Source organism: Tripterygium wilfordii, chromosome 7 (genome assembly GCF_013401445.1).
Source record: "Tripterygium wilfordii isolate XIE 37 chromosome 7, ASM1340144v1, whole genome shotgun sequence".
NCBI lineage: Eukaryota > Viridiplantae > Streptophyta > Magnoliopsida > Celastrales > Celastraceae > Tripterygium > Tripterygium wilfordii.
In genome coordinates, this window is record NC_052238.1 from 3,875,855 (window position 1) to 3,900,236 (window position 24,382).

General features: G+C 38.8%; 6 protein-coding genes across 7 annotated transcripts; 3 read left to right on the top strand and 3 right to left on the bottom strand.

Annotated features, from left to right (window-relative positions):
* Nucleotides 1–77: 77 nt before the first annotated feature.
* LOC120002915 (extradiol ring-cleavage dioxygenase-like) lies at nucleotides 78–4,846 on the top strand. Its single transcript, XM_038851773.1, has 4 exons — nucleotides 78–269; nucleotides 3,281–3,358; nucleotides 3,566–3,936; nucleotides 4,494–4,846. The coding sequence occupies exons 1-4, from the start codon at nucleotides 111–113 to the stop codon at nucleotides 4,684–4,686; spliced, it is 801 nt and encodes a 266-aa protein (XP_038707701.1). The 5' UTR covers nucleotides 78–110; the 3' UTR covers nucleotides 4,687–4,846.
* A 1,631-nt stretch (nucleotides 4,847–6,477) lies between these two features.
* LOC120002916 (zinc-finger homeodomain protein 4-like) lies at nucleotides 6,478–7,489 on the top strand. Its single transcript, XM_038851774.1, has one exon. It carries the CDS (start codon nucleotides 6,591–6,593, stop codon nucleotides 7,176–7,178), a length of 588 nt encoding a protein of 195 aa, XP_038707702.1. The 5' UTR covers nucleotides 6,478–6,590; the 3' UTR covers nucleotides 7,179–7,489.
* Nucleotides 7,490–8,605: 1,116 nt separating this feature from the next.
* Nucleotides 8,606–12,381, bottom strand: LOC120001216 (vesicle transport protein SFT2B). Of its 2 annotated transcripts, XM_038849440.1 has the most exons (6): nucleotides 12,046–12,377; nucleotides 11,069–11,122; nucleotides 10,392–10,465; nucleotides 9,565–9,682; nucleotides 9,388–9,446; nucleotides 8,606–9,061 (listed from the first exon to the last, which is right to left on the bottom strand). In XM_038849440.1, exons 1-6 carry the CDS (start codon nucleotides 12,187–12,189, stop codon nucleotides 8,983–8,985), a joined length of 528 nt encoding a protein of 175 aa, XP_038705368.1. In that variant the 5' UTR covers nucleotides 12,190–12,377; the 3' UTR covers nucleotides 8,606–8,982. The 2 variants fall into 2 exon arrangements, with proteins under 2 accessions (XP_038705368.1, XP_038705369.1); XM_038849441.1 differs by lacking the exon at nucleotides 11,069–11,122 and having other exon boundaries at nucleotides 12,046–12,381.
* Nucleotides 12,382–12,868: 487 nt separating this feature from the next.
* On the bottom strand, nucleotides 12,869–14,753 carry LOC120001772 (peroxidase 47). The gene is made up of 4 exons (XM_038850231.1): nucleotides 14,327–14,753; nucleotides 14,046–14,234; nucleotides 13,750–13,912; nucleotides 12,869–13,495 (listed from the first exon to the last, which is right to left on the bottom strand). The coding sequence occupies exons 1-4, from the start codon at nucleotides 14,573–14,575 to the stop codon at nucleotides 13,116–13,118; spliced, it is 981 nt and encodes a 326-aa protein (XP_038706159.1). The 5' UTR covers nucleotides 14,576–14,753; the 3' UTR covers nucleotides 12,869–13,115.
* Nucleotides 14,754–15,946: 1,193 nt separating this feature from the next.
* On the bottom strand, nucleotides 15,947–20,531 carry LOC120002996 (PHD finger protein At1g33420-like). The gene is made up of 5 exons (XM_038851883.1): nucleotides 19,736–20,531; nucleotides 18,889–19,015; nucleotides 18,470–18,685; nucleotides 17,255–17,866; nucleotides 15,947–17,060 (listed from the first exon to the last, which is right to left on the bottom strand). Exons 1-5 carry the CDS (start codon nucleotides 20,052–20,054, stop codon nucleotides 16,220–16,222), a joined length of 2,115 nt encoding a protein of 704 aa, XP_038707811.1. The 5' UTR covers nucleotides 20,055–20,531; the 3' UTR covers nucleotides 15,947–16,219.
* Nucleotides 20,532–22,626: 2,095 nt separating this feature from the next.
* LOC120002483 (GDSL esterase/lipase At5g08460-like) lies at nucleotides 22,627–24,286 on the top strand. The gene is made up of 5 exons (XM_038851256.1): nucleotides 22,627–22,870; nucleotides 22,970–23,106; nucleotides 23,199–23,441; nucleotides 23,532–23,790; nucleotides 24,066–24,286. Exons 1-5 carry the CDS (start codon nucleotides 22,627–22,629, stop codon nucleotides 24,284–24,286), a joined length of 1,104 nt encoding a protein of 367 aa, XP_038707184.1.
* Nucleotides 24,287–24,382: the final 96 nt, after the last annotated feature.

Consider the following 24,382-nt stretch of genomic DNA (forward strand, 5'->3'; position numbering starts at 1 on the left):
CAGGTGCTCCACTAATAATCATCCACGTGTCACTCTCTTCTGATATTTCTTAATAACAGTGGGTCTATCAGAAGACCAATTCGATCATCGATCGATCTAGAGATCAATAAATGGCAGTAATGGACACGTTCTACATATCGCACGGGTCGGCGATGATGGCCGTTGACGAGTCATCGGAGGCCCGAACTTTCCTGAAATCCTGGCAGCAGAGAGAGCTCTGTCCCTTGCCTAAAGCGATTCTCGTAATTTCTGGTCATTGGGACACCAAGGTGATGCAGCTCCCGTAAGTGCTGGCCAATTCCACAAAATAACAGAAATACAAGTAACCAGCAGATCAAGCCAACTACAAATCACCTCAAGGAAATGCCACAGATGGCTACTACTAGATAACTTCAATCGTCCAAAACAAGAAATCAACAACTAATCTCCAGCAAAGATATACAAATCCATAGCTAACTAATCTGTAAACACAATAAGAAGGAGATACAAAATCAAGAGAGTAAGGAGATTGCGAACCCACAGGAAGAACCCCCAATACCGATTGATGCTTGCTGCCGCCGGAGGAGTAGAGAACCTAAAAGACTAAGAACAAGAGTTCACCAAATATCCCAATCTCAGTTGCCTCGTATGTATCATTAGAAGGAGCCCTCCCTTGCTAAAGTTTGTGGACCTGGGCCCTAATTACTAATCAAATGGAGATGCTAGTTATTTCCAACCCAATGACCTTTATAAACATAAGCCCACTGCATCAACTCTCTCCGTCCCAAAAGAACTCGACTCCGTCGAGTAAACATTGACTTACATAAATTGGAATTGGAGCATGGTGTCCACCAGGATCCCAAACTCTCCAAGTAGCACCATTGCCTTGTTGTAGGTACTTCCTTAGTCCACAAAAGAAACACAAATTTTGCATGAGCCACTTAGCCAACCTGTTTGAGTTTCTAGGCAAGAACAAGTGACTACCATACAACTCATCTTGATCAAAGCAAAGACAAAACACCTGCATGGGTTGTTCCAAATATCCTGCTTCTTGTACTCTGTGAATGTCCCATATTGACTGCCTACTCAGCACTTGAAAGGCCCAGATCCAGTACAAGTTGCTCAAACTATTGACCCTTTCACCATTTGTGTGATAGATAATATAGAAGAATTGTCTCTGATGGTCATTATCACGCATTGTTAGCCGACTTTCACTGGGTATCAAGAAACAATATTTGTTCGGTTGCAGCAGTGTATCAGCAAGCAAATCCCAAGTCATACTTTCAGATAGTGATAGAGGAGTGAATAGCCTTGCCCAACTATCAAGCCTATTTTTAGTTTCACTCCACTGACTGTGTCCAGCCACCAGTCTTTCAAACAAAAAAAAGGAGGCACGGTGATGCCCCAAGCAAGAGTAGTAGTATAAATTTTCACTAGGGAAAAATTTGCACGGCAAGAAAACATAATAAAAGAGCATGCCGCCATGTTGCAATGAACTAGAATTAACTCAATATTTTTCTGTAACATGTCAACCTTGTTAGGGAAGCATTCAGCCACTGTGGCATAAGCAGAGTGCTTACCAGGATTGTGCCCCGTGAAGGATTGCTCCATTGGAAGGTCCACCTTCTTCTCTCCAAATACACATGCCAACGAAAGAATTGAAGGTGCCTTAATGACATAAAGAACATCCATCGAAGGCACACGAAGACCCTGAGAAAGTACCATCTCTGATTTGTTACCTTTTTGTGAAGCAACCATGTTTGCTTTGGCTTGTAACTGATTACCTCCATGTTGAACAGCTGACACAAGCTGAATTGCCTCACTGTTATTTTCAACTTCATGGGCTTCACAATTTGACTGAATCTTCGCATCCACAACTTCTTCTGGTGTCGCAGTCATTAGCCCATTTTGTTCAACAGTACCGAGCCCCTCCATAACCTCTTTCAATTGGCATTCATCCCGTACTACACCCTTACGATCATGTTTCGCAGAAAGGTTCTCCAACAACATGCCTACTTTGTCGGTCCAAGCACCCATTTGTTGACTTATGGATTGTAGCTCCTTGGAAATACCCCGGAGGATATCATCTTGCTGCATCTGGGGTATTATTGCGCTGTCATATGAGCACATTGACAGTTGAGTGCTAGGCGTTGAGGTAGATGCTCCATATGTAGTGCATCTTGAAGCAACAACTCGTTCAGGAATTTTATCAAACACATGGAAGGCCTCACACATATGCGCTGCCTTGCTGTCCTGAATGATTGATGGAGTATAACAATTACGTGCATCATAACCATGGGCTCTAAGATCATTCCCAGTGGAGGCATATCTAGCACCCCAATCGCGCGAATCTTGAAAAGGATAATCGCTCCAACTTTCTATGTCAGTTGGAGATCGGTGCTGGTAACGGCCTCGGACATCCCGATCATATGAATAATGTCTAACATATTGAGAGGAGTTGTACTCATTGTCTTGAACATCTACAAACCTGCCATCCCCATAGTTCTTATCATCGTGAACGCAAGACCGATCATACCATCGGTTACTATCGTAGCTTGAATCAAACCCACCAGCTCTGGAGTCAGACTGAGGATGATTGTTGTGTTGTTCGAACAACTCAGCTTGGGCCTCAGGAGAGAGATCGTACCAAAGTTGGTTATAGCGCTGCTCGTACCACTCGGTTCTCTCGTCACGGGCGTGTTCATGCCCATAGAATCGGTGAGTGAGCTGATCCGGCACCTCTTCACAATGCCTACTCCAGTCTCCTGGATCGTGAGCAACAGAGTCCCAAATGCTCATTGCCTCTGATACCACTTTGATGCAGCTCCCGTAAGTGCTGGCCAATTCCACAAAATAACAGAAATACAAGTAACCAGCAGATCAAGCCAACTACAAATCACCTCAAGGAAATGCCACAGATGGCTACTACTAGATAACTTCAATCGTCCAAAACAAGAAATCAACAACTAATCTCCAGCAAAGATATACAAATCCATAGCTAACTAATCTGTAAACACAATAAGAAGGAGATACAAAATCAAGAGAGTAAGGAGATTGCGAACCCACAGGAAGAACCCCCAATACCGATTGATGCTTGCTGCCGCCGGAGGAGTAGAGAACCTAAAAGACTAAGAACAAGAGTTCACCAAATATCCCAATCTCAGTTGCCTCGTATGTATCATTAGAAGGAGCCCTCCCTTGCTAAAGTTTGTGGACCTGTGCCCTAATTACTAATCAAATGGAGATGCTAGTTATTTCCAACCCAATGGCCTTTATAAACATAAGCCCACTGCATCACAAGGTTCCCACCCTCAGCGTTATAAAAGGCAACAATCAAACCTTCCACGATTTCTCCGGCCTCCCTGAGAACATGTACAAGGTACCCCCTGCTTTGCCTATCATACTCGTCGATTCTCATTATTCATGCCTGCAATAGTAAGACTCAGATGTCCAGGGTTTGAAATCTGGTCTGAAGGAATTCTGTGGAACGAATCAGTGGAGTTTTCTAATAAAGTTCTCCAGACCAGATATTTATATCATATGTGTATTCTAATACTTGCTTGGTTTCTTTCTTCTGATTTACCAGCTCAAGTATCCGGCACCTGGAGCTCCTGAAGTGGCAATGAGGGTGAAGGAACTACTCAATGCATCTGGATTTGAGAAGGTCGATGAAGACAAAAAGCGTGGGATTGACCACGGGACATGGGTACCACTGATGCTGATGTATCCTGAGCCCAATATTCCGGTTTGCCAACTCTCTGTACAGACAGATAAGGATGCAACTTATCATTACAACATGGGCAAAGCTTTGGCTCCTCTCAGAGAGGAAGGTGTCCTCATCATGGGTTCTGGAACTGCTACTCACAATTTAAGCTCCCTCCAATATGGTACCAATTCTGTGGCTTCTTGGGCTTTGGAGTTCGATACCTGGCTCAAAGATGTTCTTCTTGAAGGAAGGTAAACTGGAGTATTAAGTAGTCGCAACAATATTTCCAATAATGTCATGCATGACCTTAGCTTGTACATGCATTTGAATGACTTTTATATCCTCTATTGCATGGGAGTGCTCAAATCCCACGTCGCTTGGTGAAAGCCAAGCAATGTGGGGGAGTGTTAGAGATCATACATCGTTCAGGTTAAATAAATTCAAGTCCCTACCGCTTAAGGAGGCATTTTCTTGGGTCTAGCTGTGTGGGCTCGATATATTCACAGGAACTGATATAACTCAAAACAGACAATGTCATTGATGTGAGAAGGGCGGGGTGGTTTTTCAACATGCGAGACTAACAATGCCAGCACTCCTTATGGATATGGCTAATGTTTGAGGATTTATGTGGCCTCCGATCCATATGGATAGGGCTAATGCTTAATTAAACCTTGCATACAAGTGCATCGAGTGCGGTTTTCTTTTTGCATGAATATCCTATATCTGCATTATTTTCAATGACAGGAGTTATCTTTTTTTTGGTTAATGCTTTTCATTATTTGAAATGATTATTTGATTCCTCTCGCAGGTATGAAGATGTGAACCAGTACGTAGAGAAGGCACCTCATGCGAAAATGGCTCACCCTGAGCCAGACCACTTCTATCCCTTGCATGTGGCTATGGGTGCGGCAGGTGAAAATGCCAAGGCAAAACTCATCCACCAGAACTGGGAATGTGGTACTATTTCTTATGCTTCTTATCAATTCACAACAAACCACTAAAGATTTACTTTACAAGTCACCTATGTACTCAGTAATTTGTAATTTATGCTTGCCTTATCTTGACTGGCTTGTATTCTGGTTTGTTTGAATTGTTGGGTAATAATCCCTTGTTAATGTGAATGTTTCGCTTGATGCTGATAATACATGTACAGCTTCATCATCATGCATTTATAGGGAGCTGAACTCCTATATAAAGGCACTCGTTAAGATTTCGAATAGGTTGAAGGTTCGAATCCTACCACACGCTTAGACATTAAACGTGATCTGTACATGTGTGTGTATAGTTTTTCGAAATGAATTCCTCTGCTGAATTACTGTGAAAAATATGAGAAAATCTGATGTGGTGGTTTCTTCTTCTTTTTTTTCCTGGTAATGTTGACTTCATTGGTAAAGAAATAATTAGGATAATTAGCGTGTGGGAGGATTCGAACATTCAACCCGAACAATTGTATCCATTGCTTGTGTCTATGGGTGCTGCAGGTGAAAATGTCAATGCAGAGATCATCTACACCAGAGCTGGATTTCTGTACTTTTTCTTATGCTTCTTACCAATTTACACGTACAACCAGATAAAGCAAACTTTACTTACGAGATATGTGCCTCTGAAACTCTGTAATTACACTGTTTTTTTTTTCTTTTTCAAAAAGTAGTATAGCATTTCATTATATGATAGTAAACATTCAATTTAGCTCCACAAAAACAGTTTAGGAATTTACAAACACCGCATCACTCAAGGAAATTACAAACCCCGGACTATACTGTATTTGTAATTCAATCTACCAATAATTAATCTTAGGCTTTGTTTATTCGACATTAACTATATTATTATTAAGAGAGAACAATTTATGGGCCTAGCGAAAACCCAAGTTAGACATATGGATTTCTTTTCCAGTGGATTGTGGGCTCCCAATGTTTTCATGTGTGGATAGAATGATTTGGATCCTTGTCTAGGCCAGGCCCAAAGAGATAGACCATCGGTCGGCCTTCTATGATTGACTTGGGTTTTCGACTTTTCGTTAAGCACAAAATGTAGCAGCTAAGGCTCTTTAATGACATCATATTAAGTGGTCCGTTTAATCCATGTCATATACTTGTGTGGTATACCAAGACCAATAGAATCATGACAAATCATGAGATGTGAGGCCAAATCATGAATTGTAGAGATTAAAATAATTAGTTTATAATTCAAATTTGAAATCATTCTCAACCACCCATGAATTGATACCAACAACCTATGAAATGTGACTATGTAATTGGTTATGGTACACCACATCAACATATGACATGACCTATCAGGACCATTGAATATTATGACGATGAGGCAATAAAGGACTATACCAGTCACTGTAACCAAATCTAATGCATAGGATTACTAAGATACCAAGTTAATTAAAATTGATATAACTTCCTAATGATAGTGACTGTCAAATAATGGCCCTACCCAGCTAGCCATAACTAAGAAATTAAGCCTGGTTTTATGCATGTACTTTAGACATGAATTTATGTCATTGTTAAACAACAAGAAACCTACGAAGCTACTGCAATCATCATTACCAAGAAATAACAAAAAATAAAAAGAGAGAGGTTTGCATGCGTGTGCATATACAGGCCTTGGCCTAGGTAACGGATATTGCAAGCAAAGCAAGCACTCCAAAATTTTTTTCAAATCCCCCTTTTGTCTTCTTCCCTTAATCTCCTTCTTTGTTTGATTGTATGTGTGGATATTATATATATATATAAGAATTAGTTAGTTGCTTCACTTGTAAAATTTACAATGAAAACTCTGTTCTTGCTAACCCCACACTCAAGCTCTTCCTTCACCATTTGTCCTTCCTACATATATGTTTATGTCCATTAATATCCATTTATGTCTTGATGAATAGGTTCAACTGAGAGTTGGAGAGATGAATTGTTCAAGCGAAAGAGAGATTTCTGCAGTCTCAAGACAACAAACTATTATTAATGGAACTGTGGAGGACCAAAAGAAGTCAGTGAGGTACATGGAATGCCTGAAGAACCATGCAGCATCAATTGGAGGGAATTCCACTGATGGGTGTGGAGAGTTCATGCCAAGTGGAGAGCAAGGCACCCTTGAATCCCTCATCTGCTCTGCCTGCAATTGCCACAGGAATTTTCACAGGAAAGTGACAGAAAATGAGTCACCATGTCCATATGGGTGCAGCAGCAGCATAGTGCCCTGCAAAAGTGGGTCAATCCCTTCGGAATCTGATGAGAAAGATGATCAAGACATTGTGGGAATTAGAAGGTCAGGTGGTGATGATCATAGAGTGATGAAGAAGAGGTTCAGGACCAAATTCACAACAGAACAAAAGGAAAAGATGTTGAATTTTGCAGAGAAAGCTTGTTGGAGTGTGCAGAAGGTAGATGATTGTGCTCTGCAACAATTCTGTCAAGAGATTGGGATCAAGAGGAGAGTCCTCAAAGTGTGGATGCACAATAATAAACACAACTATGCCAACAAAAATTCTTAAGAACTATAGTCTTCAATTTTCTTTGTTCATGAATTTGCAGTTCATGCTCTTTTTTTTTTTCTTTCATTTTATTTTTCACTATGATATATGGATTTTTTTTCCACATGTTATCTTAAATTCTTAGTGGCTAAAAACATAATTACTAGGAAATGCATTGATTATTTGATAATTATATGAGCATATGAGGAATGATTGTGAAGGATTCAATAACCCAGATAGGATTATAACGGCAAGATTGTGTGTCTTTCATCTGTATAATTTCAAAACCTTCAAAAATCTCTTGACATAAAATCAATTTAATTATAGCTTAGAACAACTCCAACCCAGGTCCTATCCACTCCAATTGTCATTATGGCACCTCATCCTGCAAAAATCAACCTCCAACCGGGGTGGAGAAGGGGGGTAAAATAGCACCCAACACCTTGGGGTTCTCTAGAGAGAGTCTAGAGAAGAGAAGATGCTAAACCTGAAGGGAATGAGTGAAGGACAATGATGAGTTAAATTAAGTTTTAAAATGAGTTGCACTTTAATTTTAAATGGGTATGGCCCAAAAGTAATTTTATTATCCTATTTTAGCACCTTTCATTGGACCCAGCAACAAGTAGCACTATCCTTCCTAGCACCCCCATTTTAGCAACTTCAAACACTTCGCTTTGGAGTTGCTCTAAACATATTTATTGAAAAAATAACGGCCTAATTAAGTAGCATTGTTTAGAATAGAGATGCAATCAAATGCACAATTAGAGTACATAAGCCGAAAGAAAATAGTGAAACTAGTTCTTTTTGAATGGGATTTGACTAATGCTAAAGCTTAGGATGCCCATGTAGAAAAAGAAAAGCTAATTAGAGTTTGTGGGTTTAATTATGATTAAACCTAGGCACTAATTGTTGTTTCCATGACCAAATTATATTACCTAAAGTCCAATGCAATTGATTCCTAGACTTCCTTTTATCATGTTAGTGGTTGCTTAGGGATTTCTAGATGGCTAATGCTGCTATTTTTAGACTTATTAATGCCAATCAAAGGGGGTTGCTTAGGGAATTCTGGATGGCTAATGCTGCTATATTTAGACTTAATTAATGCCAATCAATGGGGATCATTACCAAAACTTGCTTTAGATTTATGCTCATTATTAGATTAAGTCGATGAGCTTCTCTAGTAGATGTATTATATTTCAAAGATAAGTATTTACATTTTTCCATTTTTTGTTTTAAATTCTTACAATAATAGTTTGTTAATCTTGATATTCATACCTACTCTGGAAATTAAATAAATCAATCAAGGCGAAGGCCACCCCCATGGGCCTGCAATAAGCCCAATAGAAGCATTAGCCCAAAGTCTAAAGAATGGAATGGAACCACTGTGTCACACACAGTTCCGCACATCACAGACGGAGAGAAATAACTAAAGAAGAGAAGTGCAAAGATGAAACTTACAAGCCGCTTAGCTCAGGCCATCAACATTTGTACGTATTTATGCATTAGAAAGCTCAAAAATTAGCTACTTCACATGGTCTGAAAAAGGTGAACGTCCCTGAACACAGCCAAACCAATTTCATGCAAAGCACCCAGTATGCAAAGAAATTATTACAGACCGGTCACAGCCAATAATCTTGACAAGGACAACCGAAGGAAGTTGATAATGCATCGATGATTCACATTTCAAAACTGGGCGTTAATAGTGGATACACTTCAGCTGAATTTGTCCCTCTCTGTACAACCGCAGCTAGGCTGCATGATATCTGCCTAAATCATGTTCTTCAATAATTCAAGTTCCCACTCTTTTCTGTTGGTGGAAATCAAACTAAAATTCAGTATCAAGGCATGCTAGCATGACCTTTGAAACCATGGACCTTGCGAAAGGTATGTAACTCAAGCTATACCTGCAAATTACATGATCAGATTAAAACCGCAACGATAAAGACTGAGAAGAGCCTAAGAGGAGAGAAGGAATGTGTTTGTAATAATGTAACATATGATAGACAATGACTCACTGATCTAGATGAAAGGTCCTATATGGCACAAACTATCCCGGTAGAATCACAACAATTAGGAGCAAATGTTATTCCGCTTATTAGACTGATGAACATAATAGGACTAACCAAACTTCTTTGTAACTTCTTCGTAAGTAGGTGGGGGAATTAGGAAAATATGAACTTTCACACAAATCAGAACCTAAATAAGACTATAAGAGAACACGAGAACATACCAAACTAGTGCACCAAACTCTAGAATTATTGCCAGAAGTGTCAACAGTTTGCTATGAACCTGTTAAAATGGGTCAAAAGAAATACAAGACAACATGAGGCCTTAAAATAATCGCAAATCCACAGGAAATTACAAAAATAAAGGTGAAGAAAAAGAAGATAAGGGATCACAAACTTACATAGAGAGCACAAAAGAGGGCAATAATAATACTTGCAAGATATAAGGCTGTGGCATATATTCGAACAGGATCAAGCATCATATTCACTTGTCGCTTTGGGCCTATGAGAAATGCTGTGCTGCCACACAATAAAACCAACAGAGGATCTCATATTAAGCAAGAAGCTACGAAGAGATAACAATAAAATGTAGGCATTCCTAGGACTCTAATATTCACCGAAACCCTAGGCATTCCAATAAATGGTATAAGTAGATTCACAACAACAGAGTAATAAAGACACTAATTATGCTTCACTCTGAAATGGAAAAAGACTGAATGGTTACATGCAACAAAAAGCTCAATGGGAATGGAATCAATCTGAGACAAGTTTCAGATTTTTTTACAAATTACCACACCCACACCCACACCCACACCCAGGAGAATGCAAAATGTTCCAGAAAGCTAAAATGGAAGTTGTAGCATCGACTTTTATATGGTTTCTCTCTGTTTCCTATTCCTATAGCAAGGAATCCACGACACAACCAACATCAATAGATAAAAACTTCACAATGGGCCCTCAAACAGACTATCACCAAAAAGACAAGCATAGGGCTTTTACTTAATGTTCAAAAAGTTTATACAGGGCTAGAAAAAAAAAATTCGTTCAACTGTACATGTGAGCCATATGAACATTTTCAAGTCATATAAAAACTTATATGCCGTATTAAGGAGCTTACATGCCACATAAATAAGGAGAGCTCAAGGTAGAGAACTCTTAACTTTTAGATGGGCAGAATATTAATAAGTGATTACTGGTATGAACCACATAATAAAATTCCACAACATACCTTCCAAGTGAAAGCAAATTTCCAAATGTAAATGTGATGCCGAACTTGACTGGATTAAAGAAAACCAGCATCGACTGTGACATGGGGACGCAAACATCATGCAAATTAGTATCATAGAATGACACCAAAATGCAACCAAGACAAAAAGAATCATTAATATATTAACTTCGGAAACCATATAGCCCTGTCTGTTAGGCAAAACCCTAAAAGTGTTGATAAACCAAAACTTCATGAGTTGCAGTTAATTCAACAAATTGAAAAATCCCAAACAAATGCATAATCGCTCTTAATCAATTAGTAAAATGTGGAACGAAGAACTGGCTAGGGCATCCCTTCATCGCAGAATCAATTAAACACATTGGTTCTTCAACAAAGAGAGCATTGCTCCTGTCAATTGTGGTTAAGAACACAATAACAAAGGGAACTGTGATGAATAGGAAGTATTAGGAATAATATGGTACACACACCAAAAGCCAAAAAGTAAAGCTAATTGTAATTTCTATATGTATAAGAAGTTGCAGGTAGTAGTGACCATGTGTTCTGCTAATTTTGAATTAATGTTAAAAGAAGTTGGATGTACCTTGTGTGGGCAGCACTAAGAAAGAAAGAAAACAATAAAATAAAAAAAACTATTAATGAAAGAAAGCTGTAGTTGATGTAGGCGAAAATTCACTCACCAATATCGTACAAGTAAAGCCAGCAACGAAGCATATGGCAAAACCATAAAATCTCTGTTCATTGGGTATAGAAAACGAATGAAAATGTTAAAAGTAATAGTAAATAAAAAAATATGTAACATGCATACCCAAAACATCCTGTTACCAAGAAACACAGAACAAAAGTACAAACATAGAGGAGCACAAAATGCTTGTCCAAATCAGCTTAAAAGATACATGTCATTACCTGCATAATAGCATGATGTAAATAAAATACTGTTGATTACTCATCATAGATATCAGTTCTAAGTGAGCTAAGCCTAGAAGAATTCCAGACCTCTCACATCAAACTGATGAGGGTTCCTACCCTGATTCCCAAAGGTTATATAAAATTACAAGTCATATTCTCAAAATCTTTCACAAAACATTTAACACATACAAGGAGCATAACCATAAGCTATACATCACTCGATTTACACGAAGTATGAGTGTATGACAAATATTTTGCAACCTAAGTACCATTGGAGTTGGAAGCATCAAATAGTCGTCTCAGAAGTGTCATGACAGACAGGAAGATGTCCATAACCTTCCACGTAAACACAAAGTTTCAGAACCGTATTTCCACATTCATTACATGATTAGTTTGTAACAATAAATTTCCTGCCAAGACACCTCCAGTTATGTACTCTTTAGCTACGAAGATGTGAACTGACACACTTGATCAATTCCAGGCCAAATAACCAATTCCACCATTCGAGAATGAAAACATACAACACTTCCAAGGAAAGTTCGAAAACGCGAATCACTAAGATCAGGGAGGCATAACGTCAGATCTTAAATCCAAGCCCTAATTTCTCGAGACTTTTAGGTTAAATTATAAATTTGAACAGAAAAATTCAATGATACCGCTGAGCTACAGGAAGGACAAGTATCACACGGACGCACAAAGAGAACGAACAGAGACGATGATACAGAAACAGCGAAAAACAAAAATCAACCTGTTTAGTAGTGAGTGTGCATTCACGATTAAACTCATCCATAAAACTGCTGTTGTTATCGGCTGCTTCTTGTTCTTCGTCGTCTTCTACTTCCATTCCCACCAGCATCTTCACCTTCTCAAATGCCTGGTTCATCCTATCCATTTTCTCACTCCTTCTCCCTCTTCTTTGTTTCTTAAGTAAATATTAGGGTCTCTGTTAGATCTACCGACTATGCTTCAATCACAAGATAAACTCTGAAAGCAAAGCGCTCGGAATGCTTGATTGGTACTTCGCAACTGGGATTGAGATGTGTGGGTCTTCGCGACTCGCAAATTGAAATAATTGTAGTACGGGTGCCTTAATATAATTTGTTTCAATTTCAGACACTAAGTTAGAAATAATCAAATCTAAAGACCTTTGACTATTTTGAGTCTTTGACTAAGTTTATGTTTTTTCCAAAAAAGATATTATGACGTGTATATGTGTCATCTTTATTGACAATAAACCCAAGAATATTAAAACGCAAGTTTTGACATCAACTTATTGGATCTTAAAACGCAAGTTTTGTTACTTGATGTTGGATGAACGGTTGAAGCAAAATTCAAGGGCTCACCGTAACATAATAGAAGGCATGTTAATAACCACTTGGAAGATAGTCTAGTGATGAATTTTTATGGTCTGGGACCAAATTGTATGAACTCGAAAAGTTTTAAGTGTTACGAGCAATATCCTTGTGATCACGAACTAAACTTTGACCCAATTATCATGTATACATAGGTTTGATGATACTAGTTTGTCCTAAGGATAAAATTGTATAGTGTTTATCTCGGTTAACCAAAAAAAAGATGAGACATGTTAATGTTTTGATTGATAAGACAAAAGTTTCACACTCATTATATTACAATACAGGAGGATGAGTCATTTGCCAGCTTTAGAAGAACTCAATCCGACTCATACCTCACATTCTACTATCATATGATCATTATCCTTGTCATACTCATACAACAATAAATAGCACTATATGTTCATCTCAACACAAACAAAAGAGAAATTGGTACTTTTTTTGTTTCTTGATACAGAACTATGGCTTAGTTGATTTTGCGACAATCTACCCTCACTTCACCTGTCGAGCCGTCTTTAACACCAAGGGTGCCCATCTTCACCATTGCCTGTTGAAAATCAAGGAAAAACATGGCTTGGTTCATCGCATAACCATTCACAATCCCTTTGGTTTTGGCAGTTGCATACAGTGTCTGGTCAGAGAAAAGCAGTCCATTTTTCCTAACCAATGAATTGAAGTAGACGTTGTCGAAGGTGTTCCTTGTCACGTCGAAGGGTTGTTCTGCATTGTCTCCTGCACTGCATGTTTTGGACAATGTCTGCGCGAAGCTTGAATCCAAAGTTGGATCAGGACTGGTCAATCTCTGCTTGAAGGATGCACACCTCGCGGCTCCAAGTGTATGCGCACCTATAGAAAACGATGACCCTCAACTTTAAGAACTCTCGGTGTATGATTGTTTTCAATAGCTAAATAGGTAAAGGTAAACAACTCTCGTGCACAAGGCTCCCGCAGTGGACGGGGTCGGGAACATGCAACAAGATGTAAGATTCATCACTTAGTTGGATTTTGATTCATGAGACTCGACTATTAGGTGAAGTTACGATTCATCGTTACAAATTCAAGAACCAGTAAAACAGGATGATCGACACATAATAACTTACCAGATAAAGCAACCATTTCTTGCACGCTGAAGCCTCGTTGCCCAAAGGCCCTAATGAGCTCCGAGGCGTTGAAGGTTGGAAATGGCAAATTGATGGTATCTTCTATTTTGGACCTCCTACCATCCATCCTTCCCTTTGGTATGTCATAAAAAGGACCTCCAGCCTGTCAAAATTATACACATAATCATTATATTAATGTCAAAATCTTATGCACAAAGTTTTCACTATTAGTGTCTTAAGGAAGAAATGCAAAGTTTATTAAGGGAACTGTTTTCGTTAATTGAGCATGTTCTTACAAAAAACACCGCATCTCTTGCAGCCATTGCGACGATATCAGCACAAGAAACAACGCCTGGGCATTGATCCTCAAGCTGGTCCTTTATATCATCAATAACTTCATAGCCGCGCAAGCTCAAGTTCGCTGGAGAATCCTTTTCTGCTGTGTTACCCTTTGTTGAATCAATGAGAACCGACCCATCACATCCCTACAAATTAATAGTGAACACATATCAACAAAGAAATCAGTTGATGAAAAGTGATATCATCAAGTAAAAAAGTGAGTTAAAGTGATTAGTACTTCTATGAAACAGTCATGAAAATGCATTCTGACAAGACCAGCAGCTAAGGTAGGATCAGACTGCAGAGCTCTTTGAACTGTGTTCTTCACAATTGGATCAACAAATGGACAATTCATGATGTAGTAGTTCATGCTTAGCCCATTTGCTCCAAATCTAAAGCCACTTGCAATAATCTCCATCACCAAAAACACACTAAGAAGGTTAGCAATGGCCATGGTTCTTAGTCTTACAGAAGCTTTGGGCTGCATAACACTCAAGTTGTATTTATGTGAAGTAGTGGTGCTAGCAATAATGTGCAGATAAGTACCTAGCTAGCTAAATAAAAGCAAATAATTTATAGAAGAATTAAAGTTCAAGAATGAATTAGATAATGAAAAAAAGTTGAAGATAGTGGCATTGCCATTTCTTCCACCAAATTTCAGAGGTCAATATGTCTGATAATCTTACTTGAACTAAATGCATGGTAATTACTTGTAATACTACGACACGTAACAAATTCACCATTAGCAAAAGTCAAAGTACCCGATAAAGCTCATATTAGTGATTGTAAACATAAATGATTGACTTGAAGATTGGCTAAGAGTAATGGATAAAAGAAAAGTAAAACATAAACTGACTAATCATACAAGGATTTCTGTCGAGCAACCAATGATTGGGAACCTAGCTCATTTGTAAAACGGCATAATTAAAAGAAGATTAGGTAAACTTGTGACAGAGAAAACAAGAAAAGAAAGTAAACAATACAACCATACAGGACATGGCGAATCATTGCCCTGAGTGGCGACCCCTCAATGAAAGTGGGGAACACTCAATGACCTGTTTTTCTACATTTCTAGATTTCTTTGGATTCTTGAAACAACATTGATCAGCAAGATAAAACGTAGGCGTACTTGAATATCACACATATATTATCCTGCTCTCTGTCAGCAGATGGTGAGTATTTTATTATCGACCATGCATAGAGATTTGGTAAAAAAAAAGTCTATGAAGCAGCTGCATGTGTTCCATGCATCAAAGGTCAAAAGGAGAAGTGGAGGATTGTGTGGGCAGCTGGTTTCCATATTGAAACCTACTTTGAGTGTCATTTTGTGCCAAAGTGGATTCAACTTAATTTGCAAGAAAAGTTGCGTTTACGCGTAGAATCCCACACCCACTTCCATGAGTGGTGCAGACACGCTATGCTACATCATATATGTGGCAATGATACCATAATGTTATGAGATTAGGGAGAGAGATCTCCTTAATATAACTGCATCATCGAAGTGCCTTCAACATGTTAAGTTAGGAAGCACGGACACCTCTAAAATGGCCACGTCCCGGTGTCCCATTTGAACACCGACACAGCCCGGACACACGTAACGAACATATGATGCATTGACAGCAACACGAACATGAGAAACACACTAAACATCGTATGCTCAAACCAGTTTTTTGAAGAAACGCACAGCGAGCACCATTGTCATTTAGGGACAAGGACCACAACGGGAGAGGAATAGAGGACGAGGAAGTACCAGCACATGTCATTTTGAATCCTGTCCTCCCTTGGGCGAGCTAGAATGCTCTATAGAGCTCCGTGACATAAGAGGACTTCTTTTAATAAAAAACAGTACCACAACGAATTCAAAGCAAAATATCCCAAAAAGAAAATATTTTTGTCCATTGATCTTCGTCAACATTTTTTTTTCTTTCAGTTTTCTCCCCTCATTTTCTTCTTGTTTTCCATGCCATAAGCTGACCATCTGATGAAAATGTATATACAAAGGGAACAAGAGGTGAGAGGAATTGGAAGGAGGAACAACTGGAATGACGAAATTAGTGGGCCTAATACTTATGTACACGTTCATTCAAGGCCAAAGGAACGCCCTCCTAACAACATTTACAAAATACAAAATCTAGCGAACATCATCAGCTGTTAAGCTCTTTCCAAAGCTGCTACTGTTACCACCGACTGCATCAGTCATCTTCTCATCCTTGCACTGCCCATTGACTTTGTTCACGTGGTCGGAGCCTCTGCATCGATGGCAGACAAACCTTGCAGGCACGGAGTAAGAGTCTTGAATACCAGAACACCTAGTGTGCTGCCACACCCCACAAACATCGCAAGCCAGCATCCTCTCCCCGTCATCATCCTTAGCCCCACAAATGCAATCCACTGTCCACCTCTCAGTCCCTCTTTCCATTCTGTACTTGCTAAGACCGGTCTTCCCTGCACATCTTCCTCGGACACAAACTGATTCAGTTGACCCTAACAAAAGCTTGACCTGGATGGAATCATCAACACCACCATAGCCAAGCAGCTCTTCGGCTTCAAATCTTTTAAACATCAAATATACATCTTGAAAAGCTCGTGATGCTTCGTGCTTCAGATCAGCAACACTTGCAGTAAGGGGCAAGATAATCAGTTCTGGGGGTGGGTTAGGGGCAAACTTGTCAGATTCATCAGAAAGTTCCATCTGGCATGAGAGGCATATAATAGATGGGTTCAAACTCGCTTGCTTCTCAGGCTTGTATTCTTTTACAAATTGCTTGCAGTCAAGAAGCTTCTCAGCTGAGCAAATCACAAGATCCCTTGTTGCCTCAGGTGAACAGCTCAATATGGTTTGAGGGTGATGTATAGTTTCATAGAAAAATTGAAGGTCTTGCATAAGGACTTCTAAAGATGGGCATGGGCTCTTAATGACAGAAGAATCACTGCCACAGGTGATTACTTCAGGAGGACTTCCAGGTTCAAGTCTGCAATAATTGAACAGCCATTATACATAGTGAACCCACAAACAAGAATTGATATTTATAAAGAGCCATTTTTATAACTAAGAACGAGGAATAAATTTCTCCAGAAGGAATTGAAAATGTTTCGATGGTAGTGCTAACCGCCTCAATTTGTATATGTCAATGCAAAACATACAAGAAAGAGGACAATTTCTAACCTGAACTCTAGAGCACCAGAAACAGGATTTTGTCGAGTATGAACCACCATCGCATTAGCAGCTGACTTACCTCCTAGTTCCTTCAAGCAATGATCAAGGAGATCGGGCGAACCTATTCTACAAACAGCACCTCTAAGAGCACGAGAACTTGCCCACTTGGACCCACTCACTGCCCGCAGAACTCTAAATATTGCTTCATTCACACGTTCAATATCACTCTTATCCCACGTACGAGAGATTCCAGACGAACCTTGTCTTTTAAAGAAGGTAGTATTTACCCCTGATGAAGACTTGTGAGCGATGTGGATCAAACTCATTAAATAACTGAATAGTTCTCTAATATTTACAACCCGACGCTCGGATAATGATTGGTAAAATGAGATTCTGTCCTGCAACCAAGTGGGCTGTTGCCTTCCTTGAGAAAGAAATACTGACAATGGCATGCCAGATAGGGTTTCGACAGCAGATTTGTATGCATCAAGAGTGAGAGCAAAACTACCAGAGCCGAATTCATATCCCCAGTCACCATACCATGGATGGCCCTTGGTGATTGCATGCAGCAGCCGATATTCCAATCCATACTTTTTTGACACATCCATCACACTAACCTTTCTGTTCATGCGAGGAAAAGAAAAAACAATTGGAGTTAATTCAAAATAACAATCAGATAAAGCACCAGGAGATAAGACATTTAAAGGTTATCCTTTAGATGAATATATTACAATAAGTATCCATTTTCTTTTTCGAGGATATAAGAATAACTAAATCCCTTTCATCAGGATACACAGCTAAATTATGTCAATAGTAAAAATATTCATAGCACATCCCATTATTTTACATACATATTACAAATTACAGCCCAGCAGATGAATGCTTTAATAAAATATATCAAGCAAAATGTTCTACATTTCCAGGATCTCCTACACAGAGAGTCGAGATGATATTGCCAAGATAACATAGGACCACGTGAACTTCTCTGAATTAAAACTCTTCAATATCTCAGGACAATCTTCAATTATAACACCAATTAAGAGGAACGATGGCAATACTTTTTCAAATATAAACTCCACAAGACGAAATCCAGCGAAAGGACAGGTGGTTCCAAGTTCCAACAAGGTTAGAGTGTTAGACAGGAAATGCACAATCTAACCTCTTCAACACAATCAGAGAACGAAGCATTAAGCCATAGATGCAATTGCAACCAAGAAGTCTAACCTGACTCCAAGAGCTTTGCATAGTCGATCCCAAAAATTCATGATATGACACCCAGAAAGGATCCTAGAGCCTCCTTCCCTACCATTGACTCTTAGAAGATGCCCATAACCATTCACATGTATCACACCATGCAAAAGATGGGTGGTGTCCTCTAATTGCTGATAAATCCAATCTTCGACATCATCCGTAGTCGTTACATGATTGCACATCTTACACCTGAAAGAAGAGTAAATAATCAACTTAAAACAATTAGCATCACTGTAATGGTAACAGGACAAGCTACTCATCATCACCGGCATGAAAACAGTTCGGAAAACATTGTGTACAAACACCTTAAAAGTAAAAAGATAAAGATTTAAAAGACATAATGTACCCAAAAAAAAGAAGGAATAAATACTTCAAATAAGTCTTCAATTCACCTGGATTCAGACAAATGCAGAATGTCCCCACACCGTGTGCATGGCTTGTGATATCCACCAATAGAAGCACCATCCGCCTTTATTATAAAATGGTATCGCTTGCTACACACGGGATTTCCACTCCAGCCTAAGCATTCCCAATTTATTTTTTTAAAAAAAATATTAACAAACACCATAACCACAATAACTTTAACTACCAAATGTAAATGTAAATTTTACTAATAATTACCATAACCTATAAGACGCATTTCCAGTAATCATCAAGTTACATTCACAAAAAATCTACAGTAGTTATTACAGCCGCATAATGACTTTCTAACTTGCAGGTATTGCCAAAAATAAAATATCCTATATAAAATGGGATAAAATGCATTATTGTAATTAATCCTTACAACAGGGGCATTTTGGACTTATTATGGTCATACTAAACGACAACGGATAAAACAAAGCAGCCTGCCAGCCTCCACGTTTGCCACGTTGCAAATCTGTGGCTAATAAAGCAGCTGGGCATGTCACTGTCAAAATGGGTCCACAAGACAAATTTTTTAAAAATTGCATTATAATAAATCATTAAAAAATGGGTCCCACCGGTTATCTTTGTTACAAAATCTCATCTCACATTTCTCACGATAAATCCACAATTGTCGTTTTGCAGTCGTTAATTTCAATAATATGGTTCTATTGTGAGATACTGAGATCATCACCAGCATATTAGCAAAGCAAAGTATTGAATTTAAGGATTTACCGGTAACCGGGAACGAATCGTCCAGACTAGAAACGAAGAGAAAACAAAAATTGCGTGACAAAAAAAGCGAGGTCGGGGCATGACCAGGGCGATTCAACTCACCAACAACTCGGCACTGATCGCAGTACACGGATCTAGATTTGGCAACGTCTTCCTCGACCACGTCGACGCACACGACGGGCGAGGCCGAGTCGGGTTCGTCCGTCGGTTCACCGACGCGGAAGGAGATCTGCCACGTAAGCAGGTGTGGCAGCAGCGACGAAGGCGGAGGCAACAGCGCGTGCTCCGTCAGGAACTCCCTAACGTTCACCCTGAAAGGCCCGTTACCTCCCGTAGCTGACGAAGGGAACGTCAGGAAGTCGTGGAGATCCGCCGTGACTCTCCTCTTCATCCTCTTCAAAGGCCTCCCGTTCACCACCATGTTCGCGGGCGCGTGAAGTAATCGTTGCGGCGCGTGGAGCTTAAGCAGCCTAGACAGACCTAGATCTGGAGGTCAAGATATCAGATCTGACGACGAAAAAGATGTTGAGATAAAGACAGAGAGAGCTGGTAGCTCTTTGAGATGGTCAAAAGGATGGAGGGAAAAACGAACGTTCGGTATTAGGGTTTCCAGTGACTCTGTGGAGCCTCTGATTTCACGATCATGATCAATCAACGAAACAAACGAAGGCTGTTTTTTTTGTATTTTATCATCCAATTAGCAGATAACAAATTTCGCTGTATTTTTAATATTAATATTTTTGGGAAATCGCGAGAGTCGTGTTTAGTGGTGGGACTTGGGAGAACAGAGAGACGGATCTTTTTAAAGCGTCGAAAACTTAGCCGTTAAGCGTGTTTAGCGCTTTTGAAGGTTCAGTCCAGTGTCCGTGCTCAATTACGTAAATACCCTTTACAGATAAAATTCCATTTTTTAAAATAATTCTACATATAGATACATTGCATTTTTAGCTTTTTCCCCCTATTATAAATCCCCCAAAAAAAAAAATTTCTTTAATATTCAGTATTTTCCTTTTGTATAAATATAGGAAAGGAAATTTTTACCAACAATCCCTTAGTTGAGAATTGAGTGGTATCCAAGTTCAAATTCTCATTCTCACTTACCTAATGAGTGGTATCCAAGCTCGAACCCTCATTCTCGCTTACCTAAAAGAAAGAAAGAAAATTTTGAGCTAAATTAGAATCAGTTCGAGTTGAGTTTTACTCTGCAATTGTACACTTAATAGGAAATGACTTGATTAGGTATACGGAGCTCGATTAGAATCCCATTACAGTTTTTAGAATGATATCCATATGGGTTAAGACGAATAGATGTGGAAAGAACTTTCGAGCTAAATTAGAATCGGTTCGAGTTGAGTTTTACTCCGCAATTGAACACTTAATAGGAAATTACTCGATCAGGTATATGGAGCTCGATTAGGATCTCATTACAATTTTTAAAATGATATCCATAAGAGTTAAGACGAATAGATGTAGGAAAAAAATTTTGAGCTAAATTAGAATCGGTTCGAGTTGAGTTTTACTCCGCAATTGAACACCTAATAGAAAATGACTTGATTAAGTATATGGAGCTCGATTAGGATCTCATCATAGTTTTTAAAATGATATCCATATGGGTTAAGACGAATAGATGTAGGAAAGAACTTGATTAGGTTTACCAAATAGAACCCGATTAGGATCTCGCTCCGGTTTTTAAAATAGAACACTGATAATATTTATATGAATTAAGACCTAATTTTATATGGAAATGAATAACAAAAAAAAGTATGCAGTGAATTTTAATTAATTTATATTATAGATTCATATAATTTACCTCAATTTATTCGAGATAAAAAATTTGTGGTGATGAACAAGAAAATATAAAAAAAAAAAACATATAATAGTGCACAAAATTTTTGAAAAATTATGAAGTACTCAGGGTTTGGTCAAGTTTTGTCCAATGAAACAAAAACTGAATCAAGTCATGGTGGGTCGTAGGCCCACGTACATTTTTCATTTCAAACAAATTGATGAAGCTGGCATTGGTCTATTGGGCCTTTGCAGCCCATATAGCTATTTTACGAACCTAACTCTGTCTTTAGACTTTAGTTACTTCCCAATGGCCTAAACCTCTTAGGCCCAATACAATGGGGAGTCTTAGTCCAGAATGGGACGAGGCTCATCCATTAATGCATGTTCATGATTTAAAGAACGCGAATATGCGATGACTCTGGGTTAGTAGTCCTTTTTTTAGCAAACTACAACTCAGCAAGCGGGCTGGACTAAGCACATGTCCGACAGGTTAGTTAGATCAAGACTCAACGTAAATCACTTGAAAATAGTGGCGTCAGCTTAGAATCAAACTCCCGACTTCGAACGATATTCTTTACGCCTTAAATCATAAGAGATAATTAGTTAGGTTATCGTCGAATGATTATAACAAACCTTTAAAAATTAATGCTGCTATCCATGGGTGAGACACTCTTGCCTCCTTAAATTTGGGTATTGTTACCCTGTCTTCTTATAGGGGGGCTTTATCGCTACTTATACTCGGGCGGTGCCGTTCACTGCACAACTCCACTGACACATATATGAAAGCATGAATGAGTTAGTCTTCGATGGTATTAAATATTAATGGTCCTGGATTTGTAAACGCGCTACAAGTAGTTACTGTCCCAAAAGCCCCATGCTTGTGTCACATATACATATACATATCTATGTGTGAATTTGATTTGGAATAAATGTGCACAATCTTCCTTGAATTACAAAAAAGGCTGATTGGCATGCCAAAAACCAGGAGCAAAACAAGCCTGAATCCAAGGCCAAGAAACTAAAAAATTGAAGCACAAACACACACACATATATGTGCAACTGCTGCTGATGATCCAAAACCGTTTCTAGCTTTTCTTGTTTTCCCTTTCTTTCTAGCTTTTTCCTTTTCAACAAGAAACCTAGCTAGCTCTTTATTAAATTGGACCAAAACCCACTTCTACTTTATAGACAAAAAACCCACTCCGATGGCCGTTAAGGCACTGATCAGTTTGCTAGGAATAATTGGTTTTGCTTTCATGGAAGCTGGTGTGATGGGATCATCACCACAGTTTCCATCGATGTTTGTGTTTGGAGATTCATTGGTGGACAATGGAAACAACAACTATCTCAATTCATTAGCAAAGGCTAATTATGTGCCTTATGGCATTGATTTCAAAGAAGGCCCTACAGGGAGGTTCTGTAATGGTGAAAACCTAGTTGACGTATTAAGTAAGCATGCATTCTATGGTCTCAATGATTATATACATACATACGTGTATATATATATATATATATATATATATAATTATTGTAGAACATTTTTTGCAGATGAATTTTTAGGTTTACCACTACTTCCATCCTTTGCAACAACTTCTTCCGGTAGTACAGCCGGAAAGGATATAGTTCATGGTGTGAACTATGCTTCTGCTGCTGGTGGGATTCTTGACGAGAGCGGATTAAATTTAGTAACAGTCCTCAATCCTCTGATTCATTACGTCGATTATCTTCAATTGTTTCTCATCGATTGTAGATTAATTTTGGGGTCGTTATGGTGCAGGGCGATCGGTACAGTTTGAGGCGACAAGTGCAGAATTTTGAGATCACATTAACCCAATTGAAAACCCAAATGAATGGCAATGAATTGAACCAGTATTTAGCAAAGTCACTAGTGATGATGATATTTGGTAGCAATGACTATCTAAATAACTATCTCTTGCCTTCCATTTACACCACCAGCCTCACTTACAACCCCAATGATTTTGCTGACCTTCTCATCAACAAATTCACCCCACAAATATTGGTATATATATTTATGTATGTATGTATGTATATTCTTAATGCTCTATTCCTCAAAATTAAAACTTGTTTTTTAAATCTGTCAATTTTGCAGGCACTGCATGGTTTTGGATTTAGGAAGTTTTTTTTGGTAGGAATTGGTCCTATTGGTTGCATGCCAAACCTGATAGCTACTGGGCTTGCCCCTCCAGGGAAATGTGTAGAGTTTGTGAACAACTGGGTTCAAATATTCAATGTGAAGCTTAGAGCCCTTGTTGATCAGCTGAATAGGAATCACAGTACTGGCACCATCTTTGTTTATGGCAACAGTTATGGAGCTTTCAGTGACGTAATTGTCAATCCTAGTGCCTATGGTAATTGACCAAAATTGACGGTGTTAGGTTGATTTTGAACAGTTATGATAGGGATTCCAAAGCCAATATCCCAATTATCTCAGTTGCTTAACGGACAAAATTTTATGTGCGTCATGAGAGACATGTGGAGCCCACGAATCCACTTTGAATCATGTGCGTTCAACTCAGCAACTGAGATAACTAGGATCCCAACTGCTGGGATCGTTATCATTTTCGGATTTTGAAAGTGTGTTTTTTTGGTGTTGATTAATTAATTATGTGTTGGTTGCATGCAGGGTTTAGAGTTACTGATAGAGGGTGTTGTGGGATTGGGAGGAACCAAGGACAGATAACATGTCTTCCATATTCATTTCCATGCTCCAACAGAGACCAATACATGTTCTGGGATGCTTACCATCCAACACAAGCTTTGAACAGGATTCTTGCTCAAAGGGCTTATGCAGGCCCACGATCTGATTGCTATCCTATCAATATCGAACAAATGGCCCTCCTATGATCGATATATATATATATGATTTCTCACATATCACATAATGATCTAATATAAGGATGTAAAATAAGAATTACATTTTAATGGTGTGGATGAATGAGA